This window comes from Stigmatopora argus, chromosome 20, assembly GCF_051989625.1.
Source record: "Stigmatopora argus isolate UIUO_Sarg chromosome 20, RoL_Sarg_1.0, whole genome shotgun sequence".
Lineage (NCBI taxonomy): Eukaryota > Metazoa > Chordata > Actinopteri > Syngnathiformes > Syngnathidae > Stigmatopora > Stigmatopora argus.
This window is the reverse complement of record NC_135406.1, coordinates 3,582,313-3,600,689: the sequence shown is the minus strand read 5'-3', so window position 1 is coordinate 3,600,689 and position 18,377 is coordinate 3,582,313. Positions and strand designations below refer to the sequence as shown.

Below are 18,377 nucleotides of genomic sequence, written 5' to 3'. Positions count from 1 at the left end.
ATAAACACGGTCACTGCCACAGAAGACAACATCCGGGTATATTTGCTATAAATTTGGCGGTAATGTTTAGACGAGTTTAGTAGGATAAACATTGTGGGCGCTACGTCGAGGGATCATTTAATGCCCTTTTCCTCATCTTTTTGTTTACTTTTACTTTGCAATGGCGAACAACAATCCCCAACGAAAAGATTTCGGCCAATATTTGTGGAATTGTCTACTCGCATTGGATTTTCAACCTGGCAAGTATAGCGTCTTACCACGCCTAAATCTCAGCCCGTAAGTCTATTTTTTGGCATCCCTTAAATGATAATAGAATTATTATACTCGTCCGGGCTGAATGTGTTTCGTGTATTTGTTAGAAATATGTTTGATAAACCAAACAACGACGCCTTTTACATTGTCATGGGTTTCCTGTTGGAAAAACTCAATTCTACACGATTTCGTGAGACCTTCAGGTACGTAGGATTTGAGACCTTCACGTACGTAGGATTATTGGATTGCTGCCCGTGGAATGTTATTAATTGTTTTCCTCCACACTTTAGTTCCTATTCGCCTCTCTGTGGTGCAGTTGGTAAAAAAGACAAGGCCGTTTTTCGTAAAAAGGCTGCCGTTTGGCTGCGAGAAATTATGGTGAATACGTTCATTATTTGTCTCATGTTGTTATATGAATTGACATTTTCTTGCCATTAGGAGGAAACTGGATATGGAGGCTCCAAAATCCTTGGCTCATTGTTACTCACTCCCGGAGGCCCCAAATTTATTAATTTGATAGTCCATGTAGCTATGCACGTCATGATGCAGGAATTGAAAACCTTCACCACAGGTAGGCTTGGTACATTTGTGTTTTTTTTTTCAAGTTAGTCTAATTTTTTTTGTCTTCAGATGATAGTTGGGTGCCAGAAACTGCCGCCAAGCCATCGGCGTCCAGAGACATGGCGCTTAAGAGACTCCGTATGGCCCAAAAAAGGTTTTTGAAGGTGGAGGAACAGCAGCAATATGTTCTTTTGGAGTACCAGACAAGAGAACGGTGAGTTTCAGTTTTAGCATTTAACCCACAAACAGGATTGGAAACTAATTTGGCTCCAATTCGTCTTGCAGGAATATCTTGAAGTCCATGCAAGAAATCAAAGCTGAGACTCAGAAATATGATGAACTGCTCAAGTAGGTTTGGCTGTATCATTAATTTATTTTATAACGTTTAGTCAGGCAGTTTCATTTGTATTTTTTGTGAATTGCATTTCAGACAGCAGAGTGGTGATTCTTCACAAGAGGGACAGTCTTCCAAAGCTGAAAAGGTCATAGTCAAAGTGAATAATAGGGTTTTTTTAATTGCTGGATTATAAGGCGCCCTGTCTATTTTGGAGAAAATTTTACACTTGTGTGCGCCTTATAGTCGTGAAAATACGGTATGTGTCCTAACCGTAATTGTCAATTACTGTTTTCAGGTTCGATCCCTGTGGTCAGACGTGGACGCAATGCTGTCCACCACCGAGGGAGACAGTCAGATTTTGGAAAGCGTCCTAAAAGGAGAAGCTAATCAGTACGTACTGGACGGCACGGATTGCGTCCTCCACATCCCCCCGAGCCTGCGAGAGAGGATCGAGCAATCCCCACAGCAGGTGAGCGCGGCCCCCCTTGCTGTGGAAGTGCCGACCGTGATGCCTCACTTGCGTTTTGACAGTTGAGCTCGGGGAAAATGTACGAGGGCGGTCAGCTGAACCTCCTCTGCCCCTTGGATTTGTTGAACCGATCCCTGCGACTCCTGAATGAGGAGCGCGGAAAGCATGGTCTCCGTCCCCCCTCGATCAACCGGCAGCGCTTACAGGATCGACAGCAGGAATTGGCCAGCCAGCAACTTCGACTTGAACTCCTTCGGTAAGCCCACGTGTGGCTAAATTAACGCTAGGTGTGTGGATATTTTGGAATCTAACTGGTTTACTGGACCTTCTAGATCACAGGTGTCAAAGTAGCGGCCCGGGGGCCAAATCTGGCCCGCCGCATCATTTTGTGCGGCCCGAGAAAGTAAATCATGAGTGCTGACTTTCTGTTTTAGGATCAAATTCAAATGGTTATAGATGTACCGTATTTTCACGACTATATGGCGCATCGTATTTTTAGCCGCAGTGTCAATTTCTTTTGTGTTTTTAGTTCAAAGCGCATTTTGCAAGATCTAAAAATAAATATATAGATATTTTCCCTTTTCCACTTTAATATTGAACATGATTAAAACATATATTTTGTTTCCATTTGAAATGAAAAACATGATTAAAAGAAATTTTTCATAACTAAGAGAAAAAAAAGCTCAAATAAAAATTGCTTTAGATATATTAAAAAAAGAACTATTAGGGCTTTTGATCTAGTTATTTTAATCCAATTAAAAAAATATTAGATCTAAAATGGTCTGACCCACGTGAAATGGACTTGTTGTTAATGCAGCCTGCGAACCAACCCGAGTTTGACACCCCTGTTCTAGATTAAAGATCTCACAGGAGGTAACTCCAAAAGTGATGAGTGGCATCAGAGAACTGGAAGCCGAGTCCGACAACAAGTGGTCGGACAAGAAAAAATTCTTATTGCTCGACGGCGATCCGGTGAGACATCGTTTTGGACCTCACGTTCTTGTACGGTTGTTCTCGTGTTCAAAATCCTGCTTTTGAAGGTGCTGGATTTTCTTTCGCCCTTGTCTATCCCGCCACTGGGACCGAGCGATGGCGACGATAGCGTCTTCTCACAGTTTCCTCCTGTGCTTCCTGGTGAGTGCCGTCTTTAAATGACCATTTTGGATCAATGGAATTTAACTTGATGCTTTTGTCAAAATCCAGAGAAGTGTTTAGCGCGTAATCCAGCGGAAGGTGAAGGCAATATCTCGCCGGGTCTCGAAAGGTAAGCGTTTTGTCAGCGTTTTTTTTTTATGGGAGGCAGATACCTGGGCAGTCCAGAACGGTGGTCTGTCCGTCACTAGTCCTCCCGATAGCATCCGTGCTCTCTGATGACTGTGGTGAGTTGAGGGAAATCACCACAGACAGATACGGAGCAGACATGAGACCATTCATTTGTAGGGGTTGTCAACAATTCTGCTTTTCCAACCGTTAAATAATGTTATTTGCCAGCAGGTTTTCATTGGACTTGCCCGTAGAAGATGAAAGTCTCCAAGAGTGTGAAGACAACTATCCGATAAACCTCGAGGAGCTTCTTGACATGTCGCCAGAAGCTCGCCAGATTCCAACTTTAGCGCCACAGGTGCTTATGATGGCAACGTTCATCTTTTGGGATTTACTTCATTCACTTTCGATCCGTTTTTTTTTTTCATCGCAGACTACCGCTAGGGTCGTTAAAGCGCTACGAACCCCGGGAAAGAACATTTTGGACCTGGAATGTGATAATCTTGCTGAACAGGTATAGTATTTTTTTGTCGCATCAATGAGTAGTGCTGTGATTTTTAAATTGTGTTTGTTAGTTTGCAGATGCAGTCGCCACAGGGAGTTGGGATGTTGGTTTGGAACTTGAACAGGTGGCTGAAATCCTGTATAATGATCCATTTCGCACCCGAAAACAAATTCCTCGCACTCCGGATAATTCGTTTTAAGTCATAAATTGGTATTAAAGGAAATAACTTCTTTGTCATTCTTGTTATTGTTATTCTGAGATGCTAGCTTGAATCAGATCACATTGTGCTTCTTTTGCATTTTATTGGAGTATAAATTGGGAAGTAGTGATGAACATAACAAACTAAACTGTGTGAAATGATCCTAATATTGAATATATTTTGCAAATGTGAAACTATTTTAAAAGCATTTTTTATCAGGTTAGGAAGGTCAGATGTTGAACTGTGGCCATCTTGCATCAGGGGAGTATGTATTTCTGTTTGCCTGAAACACTCACAGTATTAATCGATTGTTAAACAAAAATAACTGCCGTTGTTAGTAAATCATATTCCGTGGTATGGTGGTTAAAAATATAATCACTTTATCCAAAGTGAAGCGTCGTCTTTTTTTATATTATTTTGTCCCACTATATATGCCGTTCCTCTCTACCCAAGATGGCCGACTTTTGCGCATGCGTAGAGCAAATAGTGCAGCAAAGCAGGGTAGCTTACCGACGACAATTTATCCTGCAAAGTACTGTATTAAAAGGTCAAGTATTATACGCAATAGACTCTTGAATTATGTAAACCTGAACATTATTACCCTTTTATAGCGTTTCTTTTTCTGTTCAGAAGAAATTTGAGCGTGGATACTTTCCCCACCTCTGATTGGCCCGCTGATGTCACGTGGTAGGACACGGACGGCCATGTTTTTGAAACACAAACAACACTAGCACACACACTCACACACACATTAATACTGATGCGACCGTTGGAAGAAGGCGAGGAAGAACAAAAATACGACATTGAGCACGGAGCGAGCACGGGAGATACATTGTGTCGAATGCGTTCACAAGTATTCGGAGAATACAATGCGTGCAGTACATTGGCTGTAGACGACGCAGCCCGGGTGGTGCTTGTGGTTCGGGACAAGTAAAAGGTAAGCCGCGGTGTCGGGCTCGGTTCCTCTTCGCAAGCTAGCTGGCTACTATTAGCCGCCGTGCTAACATAGCATTGCGCCGGCCAGTTTTACGGCTCGCTCGCAGTTTTCTGCTTCTTTTCCGACATTGTCGCCGCTGTCTTTGTGGTGGTGCCGGTAAAGTTTGCACGAAAGTGAGCTTGAATCCCGAGTTAGTGTGGTAGCAGGCCCGAGGAGTGCGTGTATGACACTCCGCCCCCTTCCGCCATCATTGCTGCGGGTGTCATTTGAACCTCGGAGGCCTCAGCCATCGACGCGGACATTCTCTACGTATTCCACACAAAAGCAGCGAAAAAAACACCCATCTACACCCGCAAATCACTTCTTTCAGCCTACTGGAAATAAAACGACGTACTATTCCTGAATAACGTGTTAGCTAGCCTTTACGCGATTGTAAATCGGGCTTTGCTAGCTGTTTATTTGCCCTGTACTCTTGGCCATTTTAGCTTAATTAGCCCACGAAATTTGACGCAACGCTTTTAAAGTCCGTTTTTTAAAGTCAAAATGCACGATGAAATATTCAAATATTATCATGATATTCATTGCCTGTCAGCAATAACGACCAATTCGTGTGGACGGGGAAGAATGGCTCGGATTTTTCAGTGTCAATGGCATCCATTTAGTTCAACCGTTTTGTTTATACAGTGTTTTCTTTATATTTTTTAAACCAGCTCATTATTCTAACTGGAAATAAACGTTTTATTTTGACATAGCTCCAGGCCAAATCAGTACCATAACTGTTTTCCACCCTGTCAATTTGAAATATGAATTAATGCAAAATTAGCTGGCACTGTTTCAAAGACGAGCGTGCACAAGTCGCTATGCGGCTTTTATCATTATAAAGGTGCTCAAAAGTTACAAATCTGTGGCCTATAAGTGAGCAATATTTTTTTCTAAAATGAGATTAGTATGATTCAAGGTGCTCAACTTTGGAATAAACACATTCACTCCCTCCCTCTGACATTTTCTGGTGCCGTTTGCAAGTGACCAATCACATTGCAGCCTAAGCGATGAGTCAGACATATTGCAATATTATTGCAAATCTACTTACTCATAACCGTTTAGCCTGGGTCTGTTATTTCTACATATATTTTTGAAATATGAGCACATCCAAAAAGGAGCTTGTTGTTTTAATTTACGGAAAAATAATTTTTGTTTGTTCTCCTTCTTTTTCAGGGGTGCAGAGGCCAAGGACAGGAAGTCAAGGGGTTACCTGGAGGGTCTCCGCCAGTCCACGTTTTAGTCGGAGCGAGCGAGAAAGACACCGAGAAAAGGAAGGAACGGAAAAGCAGAGCGGTCGGTGCGCGTCTGCTCTCGACGGCTGTTCCAGTAGCCAGCTTTCACTTTTTTTTTTTTTGACGGCTGTAGCCCGTTCCTTTTTGAATGAAGTGGTTCAGGTTGGGACCTTAAATGTGAGATCTAACTGCTGTAAAAGAAAAAAAAAACGAAAAAAAACAAACAAACAAAACAAAGCGCGGCGGGAGATTAACGCAAAAAAAAAATCTGAGCGATTCTTCTATGTTTTTTGTCCCGTCGATGATTTCCAAAGTTTCCTTTTTTTCTTCTTCTTCGATGTTTTACAACCTTAATCGGCTGTGAGTAGCAGGAGCTTCCGTTCTCCAAATCTGTGGTGGATCACAGACTTGATAACCTGGTACCTCTCAAAAAAAAAAAAGCACCTACAACTGGCAGCTATTCTTGTGGATGTGTATTTTTTTTCTGGAGGGGGGGCGCCCTGTGACCACAGCTTAAGCACCACTCAGCCTTCAAGTCACCCAAGCCTAACAAAACCCAGCCAGTTCCAGCCTGGTCCTGCCCAGTCCAGCCTGCTCCGAAATCTCTGGACAGGGTAAATTTGCGCAAATCCTCCAAACGGTAGCGTGCTAGCGAGTGACACCAAGAACCCGTTTTCTCCGCAGATACTCACTTCTCCGCGGACGTGAGGAACATGACTGCTGAGACTCTCAACTTCGGCCCAGAATGGTGAGAGATCGCGCACCTTGGTGACATTTTTATTATTATTTTTTGGCTTTCTACCACCACAGGAATCGATGCGTTGTTAAAGTGTTTCTCCGGTACTCGGACATTTCGTCGGAAGATGTTTGGTCCCCGGACGTTTGGTCAACCGGACGTTTGGTCGCCGGGTTCGGCAATAAACTGATTTATTAATGTGCTTAAAATTAAAAACAACCATGCATAAACATAAGGAAGCTAACATTAGCACATAAATGTCAAATTATGAATTCAAAACAATTGGATACGGCAATGGGAGATTGTCAAGCAGGACACAAGGCGATTGCGACAATTTCAAAATAAAAGAATGGATAGACTTTTAGGGGATTCTGCATTGTTTTTGGGTACTCGGACGTTTCGTCGAAAGACGTTTGGTCCCCGGACGTTTGGTCGACCGGACGTTTGGTCGCCAGGTTGTTACTGTTGAAACCAGCTCTCAAAATTATAATCATGAGAGAGAGTGAGTTTAATATCTAAATATCTAATATCAACAGTAAACTCTCTGTCATAATTTGACAGCGAGCGAACCCGGCGACCAAACGTCCGGTCGACCAAACGCCCGTTCTACCAAACGCCCGTTCTACCAAACATCCGGGGACCAAACGTCCGGCGACCAAAAGTCTTTCGACGAAATGTCCGGTCACAGTTTTTCCAAGCAAAACGTGCTCCAGAGGCTTCTTCGCTTCCATTTCCTCTCCCGGCCGACCTCCTCGCCAGTGGATGTTTGCGTAGCGATTAATGGGAGGTGTAGCCGGGCCGTTTGGTCACACTCCATTTGCAACAGGCCGCAACTGCCGCAAACGTTTTTGGTCGGCAGCCAATCGGGAGGATATTTCTCTATTCCTCTCTTTTGCTCGACACATCTGCTGCTGCTTACCTCTCGCTCTTTTTTTTGTCTTTAAAGTTGTATTTTAGAGCAGCGATGTCATACTTGAGGCCCAGGGGAAAAATAGTGGTGCCTCTACTTACAAATATTTCACTTAAATGCTGATCTACTTACAAAAATGGCCCGTTTGCCACACGCTCTCTATGCTAACCCCTCTCCAACCACAAACTCTCAGAGGTACATATGGTTTAGATGTGGGCCCGTGAGTCAATAACACTCCTCCGAGAGAGGCAAGTGAATGAAGCCATTGTTCCGCTCCCGGCCGGCCTTGGAACCTCGTCTGTCTCGTAGCAAATTGGAAAGCTAATATATTACAAAGCCCAGCTCTTTTAGCGTGGGGGTCGATTTATTCATCACGGAATGTCAAGTCGCCGATGTTAGTCTATGTATGTATTTTTAACTCTTATTTTTTTCCCATACGGATGAAAAAAAAATTGTATTGTAAAAGGACGCTTCCAGTTAATGCGTCTGCCAGCGCTTTTAATTCAATTTCTCAGTGAGTCAAAACGCTTACCTGCACCCGTCCGTCCCAACCCAGGCTCCGTGCACTGTCCAGTGGGGGGAGTGTGACGTCCCCTCCTCCATCCCCCGCCATGCCAAAGTACAAGCTGGCCGATTACCGCTACGGCCGAGAGGAGATGTTAGCACTTTATATCAAAGACAACAAGGTGAGTCCATCCCCCTTTTTGACCTGAGGATCCGCCTTCATTTTTTTTTTTTTTTTGGTCAAGTCGTTCCCTAAGGCTCCATTTTGGCTCATTTCAGGTCCCGGAGGACATGCAGGATAAGGAATTCGCTGCTGTTCTGCAGGAAGAGCCCATGCAGCCGCTGGCATTGGTGCCTCTCACTGAGGAGGAGCAGGTCTGGTTCTTAAAACCGATCAGACTGGCATGCAAAAGAGAGATTGGTTGAGTTGCGCTCATTTTACTCGCAGAGGAACTTCTCCATGTCGGTGAACAGCGTGGCCGTACAGCGGCTCTTGGGGAGGCCGGCAGGCGGAGCTTCCCCGGCCGGCGTGGTCCGAGGACGAGGCGCCACCCGAGGCGGCAGAGGTGAGCGGTACAGATTGGTATACGGTCGATTGGTCGCCCGGAAGGTTATTGATAATTACCATTTAAATCGTTGCTCAAATTCCCTAAATACAAAGTGCGAATGACTATTTAGTCATACTTAATGCCCTAGTAATTATTAGGCTAAAGAAAAGCTCCAAATTTCCCGGACTTTTATTGTTTTTTTTGGAGAACTTGTTAAGACCCTGACTGACGTTCTTAAAGGGACAACGCATGTACATACAAACTCTTCTACACTCACACGTCAGCTCAGTGAAACTGCGCATGGCCATTGTTGGCTTTTATTGATGCGTAGACCGTGTTGTTTTACCTTGTTTTGCCGCCGGTCTTTTGGTCGCCGGTCTTTTGGTCGACCGTTGTCGCGGTCGGGGCGACCAAAAGACTGGCGACCAATCGACCGCACACGTACAGATTGACCCGAAATGTTGCAAATGTCGGAAATCGTTTTTGTCGTCGTGTACGCAGGCCGGGGCCGTGCAGAAAGTAGCACCTTTTACCAAAGATGTATTGAAGATGCTGAGGTTAGCTTTGGGCGGAGCTCCAGAGAGATACATCGTAGCCAGAGCTGGGATGACCGGTAAGGAAAAGGAAAATGTTTTTTTGGAGACTTTTTAATCAGACGGGGGAGATTGGTTAAAAAAAAATGGAGCTCGTCACAAAAGATGCAATTTTTGTCATTGGTTATGTTTGATTCCAATTTCAGAGGCGAGCGTCGCTTTGAGAAACCCCTCCGCCGGGAGGGAGGACGCCCTGGTTTCGAGGAGTCGGCGGGTCCCGGGGCACCCGGGAGGAAGGAGTACACAAGGGCTGACAGCGATAACTGGCGCACCCTCCGGGAGGAGCAAGAGGGGGAGGAGCCTGAGCCGGGAAGCAACTGGAGAGTCGCCGGACCCCGCAGAGACGGTACGACGAATGCAAACGTTGGCGCCGGGGCGGGATTTGTGCTTCTGGCTGACTCGTGGGTTTCTCGTGCAGATGGCGGTCCCCGCTCAGCGGGCTGGCGGGATCACGGCGGTCCGGGCGAAGGGCGCCGGCGCAAGTTCGATTTTGACTTCGGGGGCTCCGAAGCCACCGGCGCCGGCCGTCGGCGCGCCGGCAGCGAAGGGCCCGAGGACGATCGGGACGGCCTGCCCGAGTGGTGTATGGATGAGGAGGACGGCGGGATGGGGACCTTTGACTCCTCCGGCGCGTTCATGCCCATGAAGGTGAGCCCCGGTGACCCCCGCCAACTTTCACCGCTATTCATTGTTATTTCTCAGAAGGGTGGCAAGGATACAATCTTGGAGGAAGACTTGGAGTTCAAGGGCATCGAGGAAGAAGAGGAGGAGAGTCCTCCCGACGCCGACAGGCCCGGCGGCGATGGCGACAAAGACCGCAAAGAAGCCGCTTCGCCTTCCATGGACGCAGAGGCAAAGCCGGCGCCGCCCACTTCGTCCCCACCTACCCATTGTGCCCCTCCATCTCTGGAGCCCCTGCCCAGCTACCGCGGCCCACCCGCCGACAACGTTCAGCTGAGCAACAGCCACCCTTTAAAAGACAGTAGCGCACCGAGCGAAGGTGCGGAAAGTAATTTTCTTTTTAAGTGAAGTTAAGTTGGTCTGAAAATGACATTTTGTGTGTCAGATTTGTCTCTGGTCGTTGGATCCAAGACGCAGGCCAGCCCAAACACTGCCTCCTCTTCCTCCTCCTCCTCGGCGCTGCCTCCGCCACCGCCATCTTCCGCTGCTCCGCTCCTCCCTACGTCCGGGGTGGGAGACATTGAGGATGACGAGGGAATGAAACACCTGCAACAGGTAGGCATCTGCTCTTTATTCTTTAGACATTTGTAGGATCTGTATCATGAAATTTTGTCTCCGTCCGTGTTTGCAGGAGGCCGAGAAGATGGTGGCATCGCTGCAGGACACCTCCTTGGAAGAAGAGTGTTTCACGCAGGCTCTGCAGCAGGAGAGCCGCAACACGGCGGCCGCCCTGCCTCTGTCGCACGAGGCCGCCATGAAGTGGTTTTACAAAGACCCGCAGGGAGAGATTCAGGGTACTCGCTTCACGTCGTATTTCGGACAAATATACACATTGACTGTATTTCAACATCTAATTGTGAGTGTCGCTACGCCCGTATTAAAACACCGCTCGCCGCTAGGTCCCTTCACCACGGTGGAGATGTGCGAGTGGTTCCAAGCGGGCTACTTCACCATGACCCTCCTGGTCAAGCGGGGCTGCGACGAGGGCTTCCAACCACTGGGCGAAGTCATCAAGATGTGGGGCCGAGTCCCCTTCGCCCCAGGTCCCTCCCCGCCTCCCCTGCTGGTGAGGCAGCCCCCACCAACGCAGCGCCCGCAGCCCACCCGGGGCCCCGCAGGAACCGGGAGTCAGAGCTCGGCCAACATCGACGATGGGAAAGGATGGATGCAGAAGGGAGGGAAGATGGATAGACAGGCCACGGTAATAGCTTTTCACATTCAGTGTTTGTCGTTAGACGTGCTCGCGGCGGCGCGCTAACGTGCCGGTGCGCTGACGTGCCGGTTGCGCTAACGTGCCGGTCGCGCTAACGTGCCGGTTGCGCTAACGTGCCAGTGCGCTAACGGTTCTCCGCTGGCCTTTTCAGGGAAACCTGGATCAGGAGCGTCTGAAGAAACAGCAGGAACTGGCCGCGGCGGCTCTCTATCAGCAACTCCAACAGCAGCAGTTATTCCAGCTCATTAACAGGTAAAGTCAACGTGAGCGTATTGTTTGTGTTTTTGTTTTTGTTTTTAAAGTCTTGTATTTTTTTTTAGGTGCAGTGAGCAGGGTATGATGCCTTCGATGAACAGGTCGATGTCAGTGCCAGATACAGGGTCCATGTGGGACATGCATACCTCAGCTTCACAGCCATCAGGTGCCCTCTCGTTTTTTGGGAGATCCAAATCGTGGCCAATTCCGGACCGTTAAAAAACTGTCACTTTCGCGTAGGTGGTGAAGCCAGTCTTTGGGACATAACAATGAATCCTTCTACTCAGGGTCCAACTCTGGAACAGCTTCAAAAGGTTTGACCCGGTGACAAAGGGGTGGTGGGTTATGTTTGCGGTTTTTAACCTGATCCGTGCGTCCAGCTCCAGCAGGAGAGGCGAGAAGCCGAACTCAGGGCGAAGCGGGAGGAGGAGGAGCAACGCAAAAGGAGGGAGGAGAAGAGGAGACAACAAGAGGAACAAAAGAGAAGGGAGGACGAGGATCTTTTTAGACGCAAGCAGGTGAAAAGAACGCTCCACCGATCCGTCCGTGGCCCGCGGTGGCGCCTTAACCCGTTTGCCGTCTTTTAGCTTCAGTGCCGCCAGCAGCAGGAGTTGATCATGAAGCTCCTGCAGCAGGGGCCGGGGGCCGGCAGCTCCAGCTGGAGTGGGGCGTCTTCCTCTGGGCTCTCCAAAACGGGGAAGCCCCAAACGCTGACTCTGCTGGAGATGCAGCAGGAGACGGAGAGGCTCTTGAAGCAGCAGCAGCATCAACAGCAGAGGGTTCAGCAGCAGCAGCAGCAGCAGAGGGAGCGGGTAAGCTCCTGAGAACTAAAAATCATACCTTTTTAGCAAAAGTCATTCCTCGTCTTTTGTCTCTCCGCAGCACTCGGGCATGTCCATGGGGAGTTCCTCCATGGGGAGCCAGTGGGTGGACAGCGTGGGGCTGTGGGGAGGCCCCGGAGGCATGGAGGGGAAGAGCGGCAGCATGGGCATGTGGGAGGAGGCCGTCAAGAACCAGGCCAGCCTGCGCGGCAATGGCAACAATAACCTGGGCTTGAAGAACAGCCGCAGCAGCCCTTCGCTCAGGTTTGTAATGTCGCGCTTGTGCCGCTTTCGTTCGGGGGTGTCCGCCAACCACTTTTTGTGCGGCATCCCATCACAGCGAGCAGTACATGATGCGGCGCAAGCGCACCGACGATGAGGACAAGCTGCTGAAGCTCTTGCAGGGCATGAAACCTCAGGACGGTTTCACCACCTGGTGTGAGCAGATGCTGCACGCCCTCAACACCTCCGCTTGCAACTCCTCTTCTCCGGATGGTAAAAACTGGCGCCCTGGGGTCCACAAAGGCGGCGGCAATTTCATTTAATTTCATTTCACTTCACACAGTCGCCACGATCGTGGCGTACCTGAAGGAGGTGGAGTCTCCCTATGCAGTGTTGGACTTCATCCGGTCCTACCTGGGGGACACCGTGGAAGCCAAAGAGTTCGCCAAACAGTTTCTGGAACGACGTGCCAAACAGAAAGCCAACCAACAGAGGCAGCAGCAGCAGGTAGACGCACGCCGCCGCGACCGCGCCGGTAAAAGAACACGATTGACCGGGTCTTTTTGCGCTCGCAGCTATCAAAGGAGGTGGCTGGCCTGAACATGAACTTCCCTCTGCAAGTAAGCAGCGGGACTTGGAGGTGAATGCGAAAAGCGCGGTCCACTTTTACTGACGTAGAGGGCGCTCTTTTGACAGGACTCCATGCGAGGTATGAATGCCAGCACCCTGCAGTCCATGTTCCAAGCCAACCACATGGGCAAGGTTGGTCTCTATGAAAACCAAGGAGGGAAGATGAAAAAAAAACAGCCCGTGATGCTGCACACCGATCCCAGCATCTTAGGTACGTGGTCTTGTTTGGGGTAGTTACCTAGCGGCCCGCTGGGTTTATAGAGCATTGGGTGAAGCCTAGCGCGTGTAAATCGGTCTCAACTTTTACTTACCGTATTTTCACGACGATACGGCGCATCGTATTTTTAGCCGCAGTGTCAGTAACGAGTGCTATTTCTGTATTTTACACACACAAAGGACGCACCGTTTTTATAGACGCAGCCAGGCATGGCAAAACATACACCAGCTTAAACATACACGCTACACCCACACGCTAAAACCCGTTTTTAAAAAGGCAACGGAAGCAAAACTGAGTTGGGTTGTACTTTATTTAGCCATTTTACAACTCACTCACATCATCATCAACCTCAAATCCATCAAAGTCCTCATTTTCTGTGTCCGAATTGAACAATTGTCCAAATGAGTCATCGAAAACGCTGAGTTTCATACGTTCGTCCAGGTGGCCACAATCCATTCGCAAATAGTAGCTAGCGTTACTATTCCAACGCTGCCTTCCATGCTTCGTAAAGCTGTGTTGATTTCGATGTCCAGGCCACAATCCATTGGGTGTATTGACAAAAGAACTATATATCCCAGCAGTCACTGCGCAGTACTTTATCTACGGGTAAAATAGTAGAGTCGGGGGCTGCTTGCCGTAGTTGTGAGAGCTGTACAGCTGTACACCCTATCGACTGATTTATTTTATTTTATCGTGATAACAATTTTAGTATTGGTCCATATATAAAGCGCACTGGATTATAAGGTGCCCTGTCTATTTTGGAGAAAATTTAACACTTATGTGCGCCTTATAGTCGTGAAAATACAGTACGTCAATCCACTCGATGCTAGCTTTAGCATAATACATAATACTTTTTGTCGCTGTAAAAAACGTCATGTTCCACTTTGTAAGGTGAAAACGGGTAAGGACGCCGTAACCCGGCTACGGGGGGCGGTATTTGCACTGACGCGACCCCCCGCTTCCTTCTCCCACCCGCAGGCTACTCATTCCACAGTACGGCCGAGTGTCTGAGCCTAAATGAGATGGAGATGGTGGAGGATTACTGATGTGACGCAGCGCAGCAGCAATAGCTACCTGAGGCCTTCTTGTCTTTTAATCAGACAAACCTGATGATGAATGTGCACTGCTAGGGGAACCCGGGGGTGGGGGGGGGCGGGGCCTGGCTATTTTGGCCCCAAAAAAGGGAGTACGAACGAGGTGGTCGGGGGTGGCGGCGTTAAAAAAAGGGGGAGGTTGATCACTTAAGCAAAGGGGGGACGGGGATCGGGTGGGTGGGTTCGTGCGTTTCAAAGAAACATGGGTATCCTCTGGCGCTCGACATTTTAAGCACCTTATTATGAACTAATGCACTTTATTGAGATGGGATTTGAATATTTCTTTTTGTGTGTGTGTGTGTGTGTGTTAGGAATCAGTGGGCATCACAACTGGAAGTGTTAACACGGGCGGGGGGCTACTTTGGGTTGTGAGCGTTTTAGAGTCGGGGACCTTTAAGTTGAGAGCAAATCCTTTTTCTCGAAAGACAAACACTGTTGATATTTCTGTTTTGCATTTTTTACATTTCTATAAAAAAAAGTAAAGCTATTGAAAAAAGGAGTATAAAAACTTGAAGATTTGCACTTGCCTAAAAAAATAAGAAAATCCTTAAAAAAAAAAGGGGTAGATGTAGAAGTGGATATTTTTGTGAATGTGTGTGATTGGTTGACTGATGTGTGATTGGGTTTTTTTTGTCCGTATAACACCAGTGTGCACAATGTTTTTTTTTTTTTAGTTGCTTACCGATATGTGAGACAAAAGTGGCCATTTTTTTTTGTACTGTAACATTTGTGTGCGTTGAATTTTTGAGAGAGGGCAATTGCACAACATCCTTTCTCTTAGCAGCTTTTTATCCCCATTTTTGGGCGATAAACTTCGCTCGGGTTTTTGAATCGAACCAACGGGGGGGAATCACAGGAGTGTGTGAGATTGTTCCTTTACTGTCGGAAAAAAAAAATGAGTCACGACTACAGGTACTCATTTATGAATTACGTGCTTTTTTTTTTTTTTTTTTTTAGGTTTTTTTTGTGTATGAATGCACATTTGTGCCTAAGAACTTCGATGGGGTGCGTGGCCATTCAGACATTAGCTCTTTTTTCAGAGTGTGTGACCACGTGTGTCAGTGCTCAGCACAGTGTATGTTTTTATATATATATACATATATATATATGAATATATCCTTGATGTTCCCAGTTCGGTTTAGGGGGGATCCACCGGAAAGTTATCGGGGTGCGATCATAATTGCCTTTTGTCACCTCTCGAACGTGCGAATGGTTTTGACGGAAAAAAAAAAATGACAGCATCTTAAACGGCGCATGTCAGGTTAGCATTACGTTACTTGTTTATTGTTGCAATTTGATAATGATGACTTTTCTTTTTTTATGAGAAATATAGATCTATATGAATATATACGTTATATACAAAGTTTAAAAAGTATTTGGACTTGGATCACGAGCACTTGGGGCTGCTATTTTTGTTGTCTTTTTTTTTTTTTTAAGTTGTTTTTTTTTTCGTTTCATTCTCGCCATGTGAAGTGTATTTCTTTTTCTTAAAGAAGATATTGAATGTATTCCAAAAAAAAATGACAAGAAACCCGTGCTGATAATTTTTTTTTTCCTCTGAAGATTTCAAATATGGAAATGAAAAAAAAAAAAGAACGCTTCAAAAGTTCTTTTTTGGTTTTTTTTATAAATAGTGGAGGAGAAAAAAACAAAAAACTGTGGATTAATTAATACAGTTGAACACACTGCCTCTACAAAGCTGATCGTATAAATGACGGACTATTTCTATTCCATACTGGAGTTTTGGTTGTTTACACACCACGTGGATATCAGTGGGTGAACCCCCTCCCCTTTATTTTTGTCTTTTTTTTTTTTTTTTTTTGGATTCCCATGGAAAGTGGGCGGGGCTTGCAAGTGCGCTTCTGCCATTATGGACACGAGGAAAAAAATGGACAATACCTCTGCCTAACTGGAGCTTTTTTGGGGGGGGACTACAGTGCAGAGTGGGTGGGGGGTCCAAGGATTGGCCTCCATTTTTTTTTTTTTTTTTAATTTTTTTTATTGTGGGATGGAGTGCAGGGCGACATCAGGAACTGAGAGGCAATATGAGCCCCCTAACCCCCCCTCCTCGGCTCAGTCCTCACCAGCACTCACCCTGCCCGAACCAACTCACCTATGCACTTTGTTCAAATTCAAGCTGTGAGGTATTTTTTTTTCTTAATTTTTTTTTTTGAGGGGGAGGGACAGGAGCACAACGGGAGGATGGTTGCGTCACTGAAAAGAAATTTCCAAATCCAAGTGAGACTGGAACCTCCTGTACATGATCATATTTTTCTATCACCTTTCAAAAATGGACTACAAGATTTGCTTGTGAACGGATGAAGTTTAACCCGACCTGATGGCGGGTGTTTATTTCCTTTTTTTTTTTTATATATATATACAAATGAAAAACAGAAAAAAATCTGTTTTTTTCCTGCGCCTGGAGTCACGCAAAAGGAATGGAAAACAAAAAAAAAAGTGGCTCCACCAGGACTCAAATGGATGTTGCTACTAAAAAAAATGAAGATTTCTGTGAAACAAAGTCCAACATTACAGCACGGGTAAGACCGTTTTTCATTTATATTTGACGTATTCAACACACTCATGTCCCGTCCTCTTCTTCTAGGAGTTAACCGACCGCAAAGATCAAATCGTCCACCAGACGGAAGCGACCCGGTGAAATCAAAACCGTTTTGCGGCCTCCTGGGACGGACCAATCCGCCGCTAGGACGACGGAATCCATCCGTGAGCCATAAAACCACCGCCTCAGACAGGCTGCGAGCTCGCAGCGGGACCTGTTGGCATAGGCCTGCTCGGCTTTGGAATCGTAGCGTCGACAAAACCCCGTTGTGGATTTGGGTAGACTGAAGAAGAAGAAAAAAATAGTCCTGACATGTTATGATGTCACCTAGAAGCTATAGACACACCCCAGTTAAAGTGGGGCTTTGTAAATAATGTAAATATGTACGTTTTTTTGTGTTTGAGTTTACCCCCTGACCCCCCTACGCATCAATTTTGCTTTAAATCTCCACTTCAACATGCCTTAAAAACTGTACAGTCGAATACGGAAATGGATTTTACTGACAACGGTCATGAATTTGAGTCGGACAAACTGCACGACAGCTTTTGTAATGAGCTTTCTGGTTATCTTAAGAACCTTGGTTTGATTTTTTTAAAAATGTTTTAGGTGGGTGGGAAGAGGCTCGGGGTCTCCCGACCCCTTTACAGTGTAGAATAGTTTTTAGATGGGTGGCTGGTGCGGATTAAATAAAATATGTGTAGTCTGTACTGGTTGGAGCTGAGCTAAAATTGCTAAATGATCAAATGTCCCAAAAAAAAAACACTGAATCCAAATTCAACCAGATCATCCTATTTTTTTTATTTTTTTGGCTCATTGTAACAATGCCCAGTTGTGTGATTGCAGCAGATATTGTAGAAATATGAAAAAAAACATTTTTTAATACTAAATTACTGCTTAGAGGTAAAGTAATGGCTATCATAGCTTAATTAAACTGCTTAATTCTTTCCCTGCCATTGACATTGGAAATTTTGGTCTACATTGATGCTCTATTTTGGTGCCCAAATGTTATTTTCAGATTTTGAATAATCTTGCTAGGATTTTCTGAATTTACATTTATATAAATAAGAGTAAAGCACATTAGTGCTTAGATTTGACAGGCTCAACATGGAATATTTGTCTATAATGCTACTAGTCTTAACCTTTTGCAATTTAATGTGGTGCACTACCAATGTTTGATTGCTTAAAAGGTGCATTATATTGTTAAAAAAATGTTTTCTTATGCTTGCATCTGGTTTTGTTTGGCTTTTTTGCACCCAACACAATTGGCTCAGCTCCTACTTTAGTCTTGAAAGTTATTAATGAACGTGTCTTCTTCTGATGAAAAAGGCTGAACTGAAAGAAATGTAAATAATCTGTTTTTTGTTTTTTTGTTTTGTTTGAAGAGCAGAATAAATACTAACAGTTATACATACTGACTTGGCTGATTCACTGAGTTGAGAAATCACGCGGGGCAACGTAGTCTCGCGATACTTAGGAATGAACTCAGTTAGCTAGCACGATGTATGTTTACCTCAATATCTAATCTATGTCATGAACACGTTTGTGCCCACCGAGCTTCATCGCGTTAAGGCTGAAACTTTCTCGAAACCTGGACGC

General features: G+C 45.9%; 2 protein-coding genes and 1 non-coding gene across 12 annotated transcripts; all 3 read left to right on the top strand.

Annotated features, from left to right (window-relative positions):
* Positions 1-19: 19 nt before the first annotated feature.
* On the top strand, positions 20-3,624 carry haus6 (HAUS augmin-like complex, subunit 6). 4 transcript variants are annotated; one of them, XM_077588775.1, is made up of 15 exons: positions 26-276; positions 360-455; positions 543-630; positions 691-823; positions 883-1,027; positions 1,099-1,161; positions 1,244-1,295; positions 1,446-1,619; positions 1,682-1,875; positions 2,474-2,591; positions 2,660-2,753; positions 2,823-2,883; positions 3,111-3,240; positions 3,316-3,396; positions 3,458-3,624. In XM_077588775.1, exons 1-15 carry the CDS (start codon positions 161-163, stop codon positions 3,584-3,586), a joined length of 1,674 nt encoding a protein of 557 aa, XP_077444901.1. In that variant the 5' UTR covers positions 26-160; the 3' UTR covers positions 3,587-3,624. The 4 variants fall into 4 exon arrangements, with proteins under 4 accessions (XP_077444902.1, XP_077444901.1, XP_077444900.1 ...); XM_077588774.1 differs by having other exon boundaries at positions 1,244-1,307; positions 3,114-3,240; XM_077588773.1 differs by having other exon boundaries at positions 1,244-1,307.
* On the top strand, positions 2,913-3,043 carry LOC144066479 (small Cajal body-specific RNA 8). The gene has a single exon (XR_013297644.1).
* Positions 3,625-4,301: 677 nt separating the features above from the next.
* On the top strand, positions 4,302-18,192 carry gigyf1a (GRB10 interacting GYF protein 1a). Of its 7 annotated transcripts, none has more exons than XM_077588310.1 (25): positions 4,303-4,523; positions 5,739-6,411; positions 6,482-6,545; positions 8,000-8,129; positions 8,227-8,322; positions 8,396-8,513; positions 8,997-9,108; positions 9,235-9,434; positions 9,507-9,736; positions 9,794-10,088; positions 10,155-10,324; positions 10,401-10,563; positions 10,669-10,970; positions 11,134-11,234; positions 11,303-11,403; positions 11,478-11,551; positions 11,618-11,755; positions 11,825-12,049; positions 12,120-12,322; positions 12,399-12,553; positions 12,624-12,787; positions 12,856-12,900; positions 12,977-13,121; positions 14,106-16,761; positions 16,827-18,192. In XM_077588310.1, the coding sequence occupies exons 3-24, from the start codon at positions 6,511-6,513 to the stop codon at positions 14,171-14,173; spliced, it is 3,270 nt and encodes a 1,089-aa protein (XP_077444436.1). In that variant the 5' UTR covers positions 4,303-4,523; positions 5,739-6,411; positions 6,482-6,510; the 3' UTR covers positions 14,174-16,761; positions 16,827-18,192. The 7 variants fall into 7 exon arrangements, with proteins under 7 accessions (XP_077444438.1, XP_077444433.1, XP_077444431.1 ...); XM_077588311.1 differs by having other exon boundaries at positions 9,791-10,088; positions 11,831-12,049; XM_077588309.1 differs by having other exon boundaries at positions 4,304-4,523; positions 9,791-10,088.
* The last annotated feature ends 185 nt before the right edge of the window (positions 18,193-18,377 follow it).

Excerpts from the sequence above, each read along its gene's own strand:
- haus6 (XM_077588773.1), top strand. The coding sequence starts at position 161 with ATGGCGAACAACAATCCCCAACGAAAAGATTTCGGCCAATATTTGTGG. Across the intron at positions 1,620-1,681 it reads TCGAGCAATCCCCACAGCAG|TTGAGCTCGGGGAAAATGTA; the intron begins GTGAGCGCGGCC and ends GCGTTTTGACAG. Across the intron at positions 2,592-2,659 it reads TATTGCTCGACGGCGATCCG|GTGCTGGATTTTCTTTCGCC; the intron begins GTGAGACATCGT and ends CTGCTTTTGAAG.
- gigyf1a (XM_077588305.1), top strand. The coding sequence starts at position 6,511 with ATGACTGCTGAGACTCTCAACTTCGGCCCAGAATG. Across the intron at positions 8,130-8,226 it reads TTTATATCAAAGACAACAAG|GTCCCGGAGGACATGCAGGA; the intron begins GTGAGTCCATCC and ends GGCTCATTTCAG. Across the intron at positions 12,901-12,976 it reads ACATGAACTTCCCTCTGCAA|GACTCCATGCGAGGTATGAA; the intron begins GTAAGCAGCGGG and ends CTCTTTTGACAG.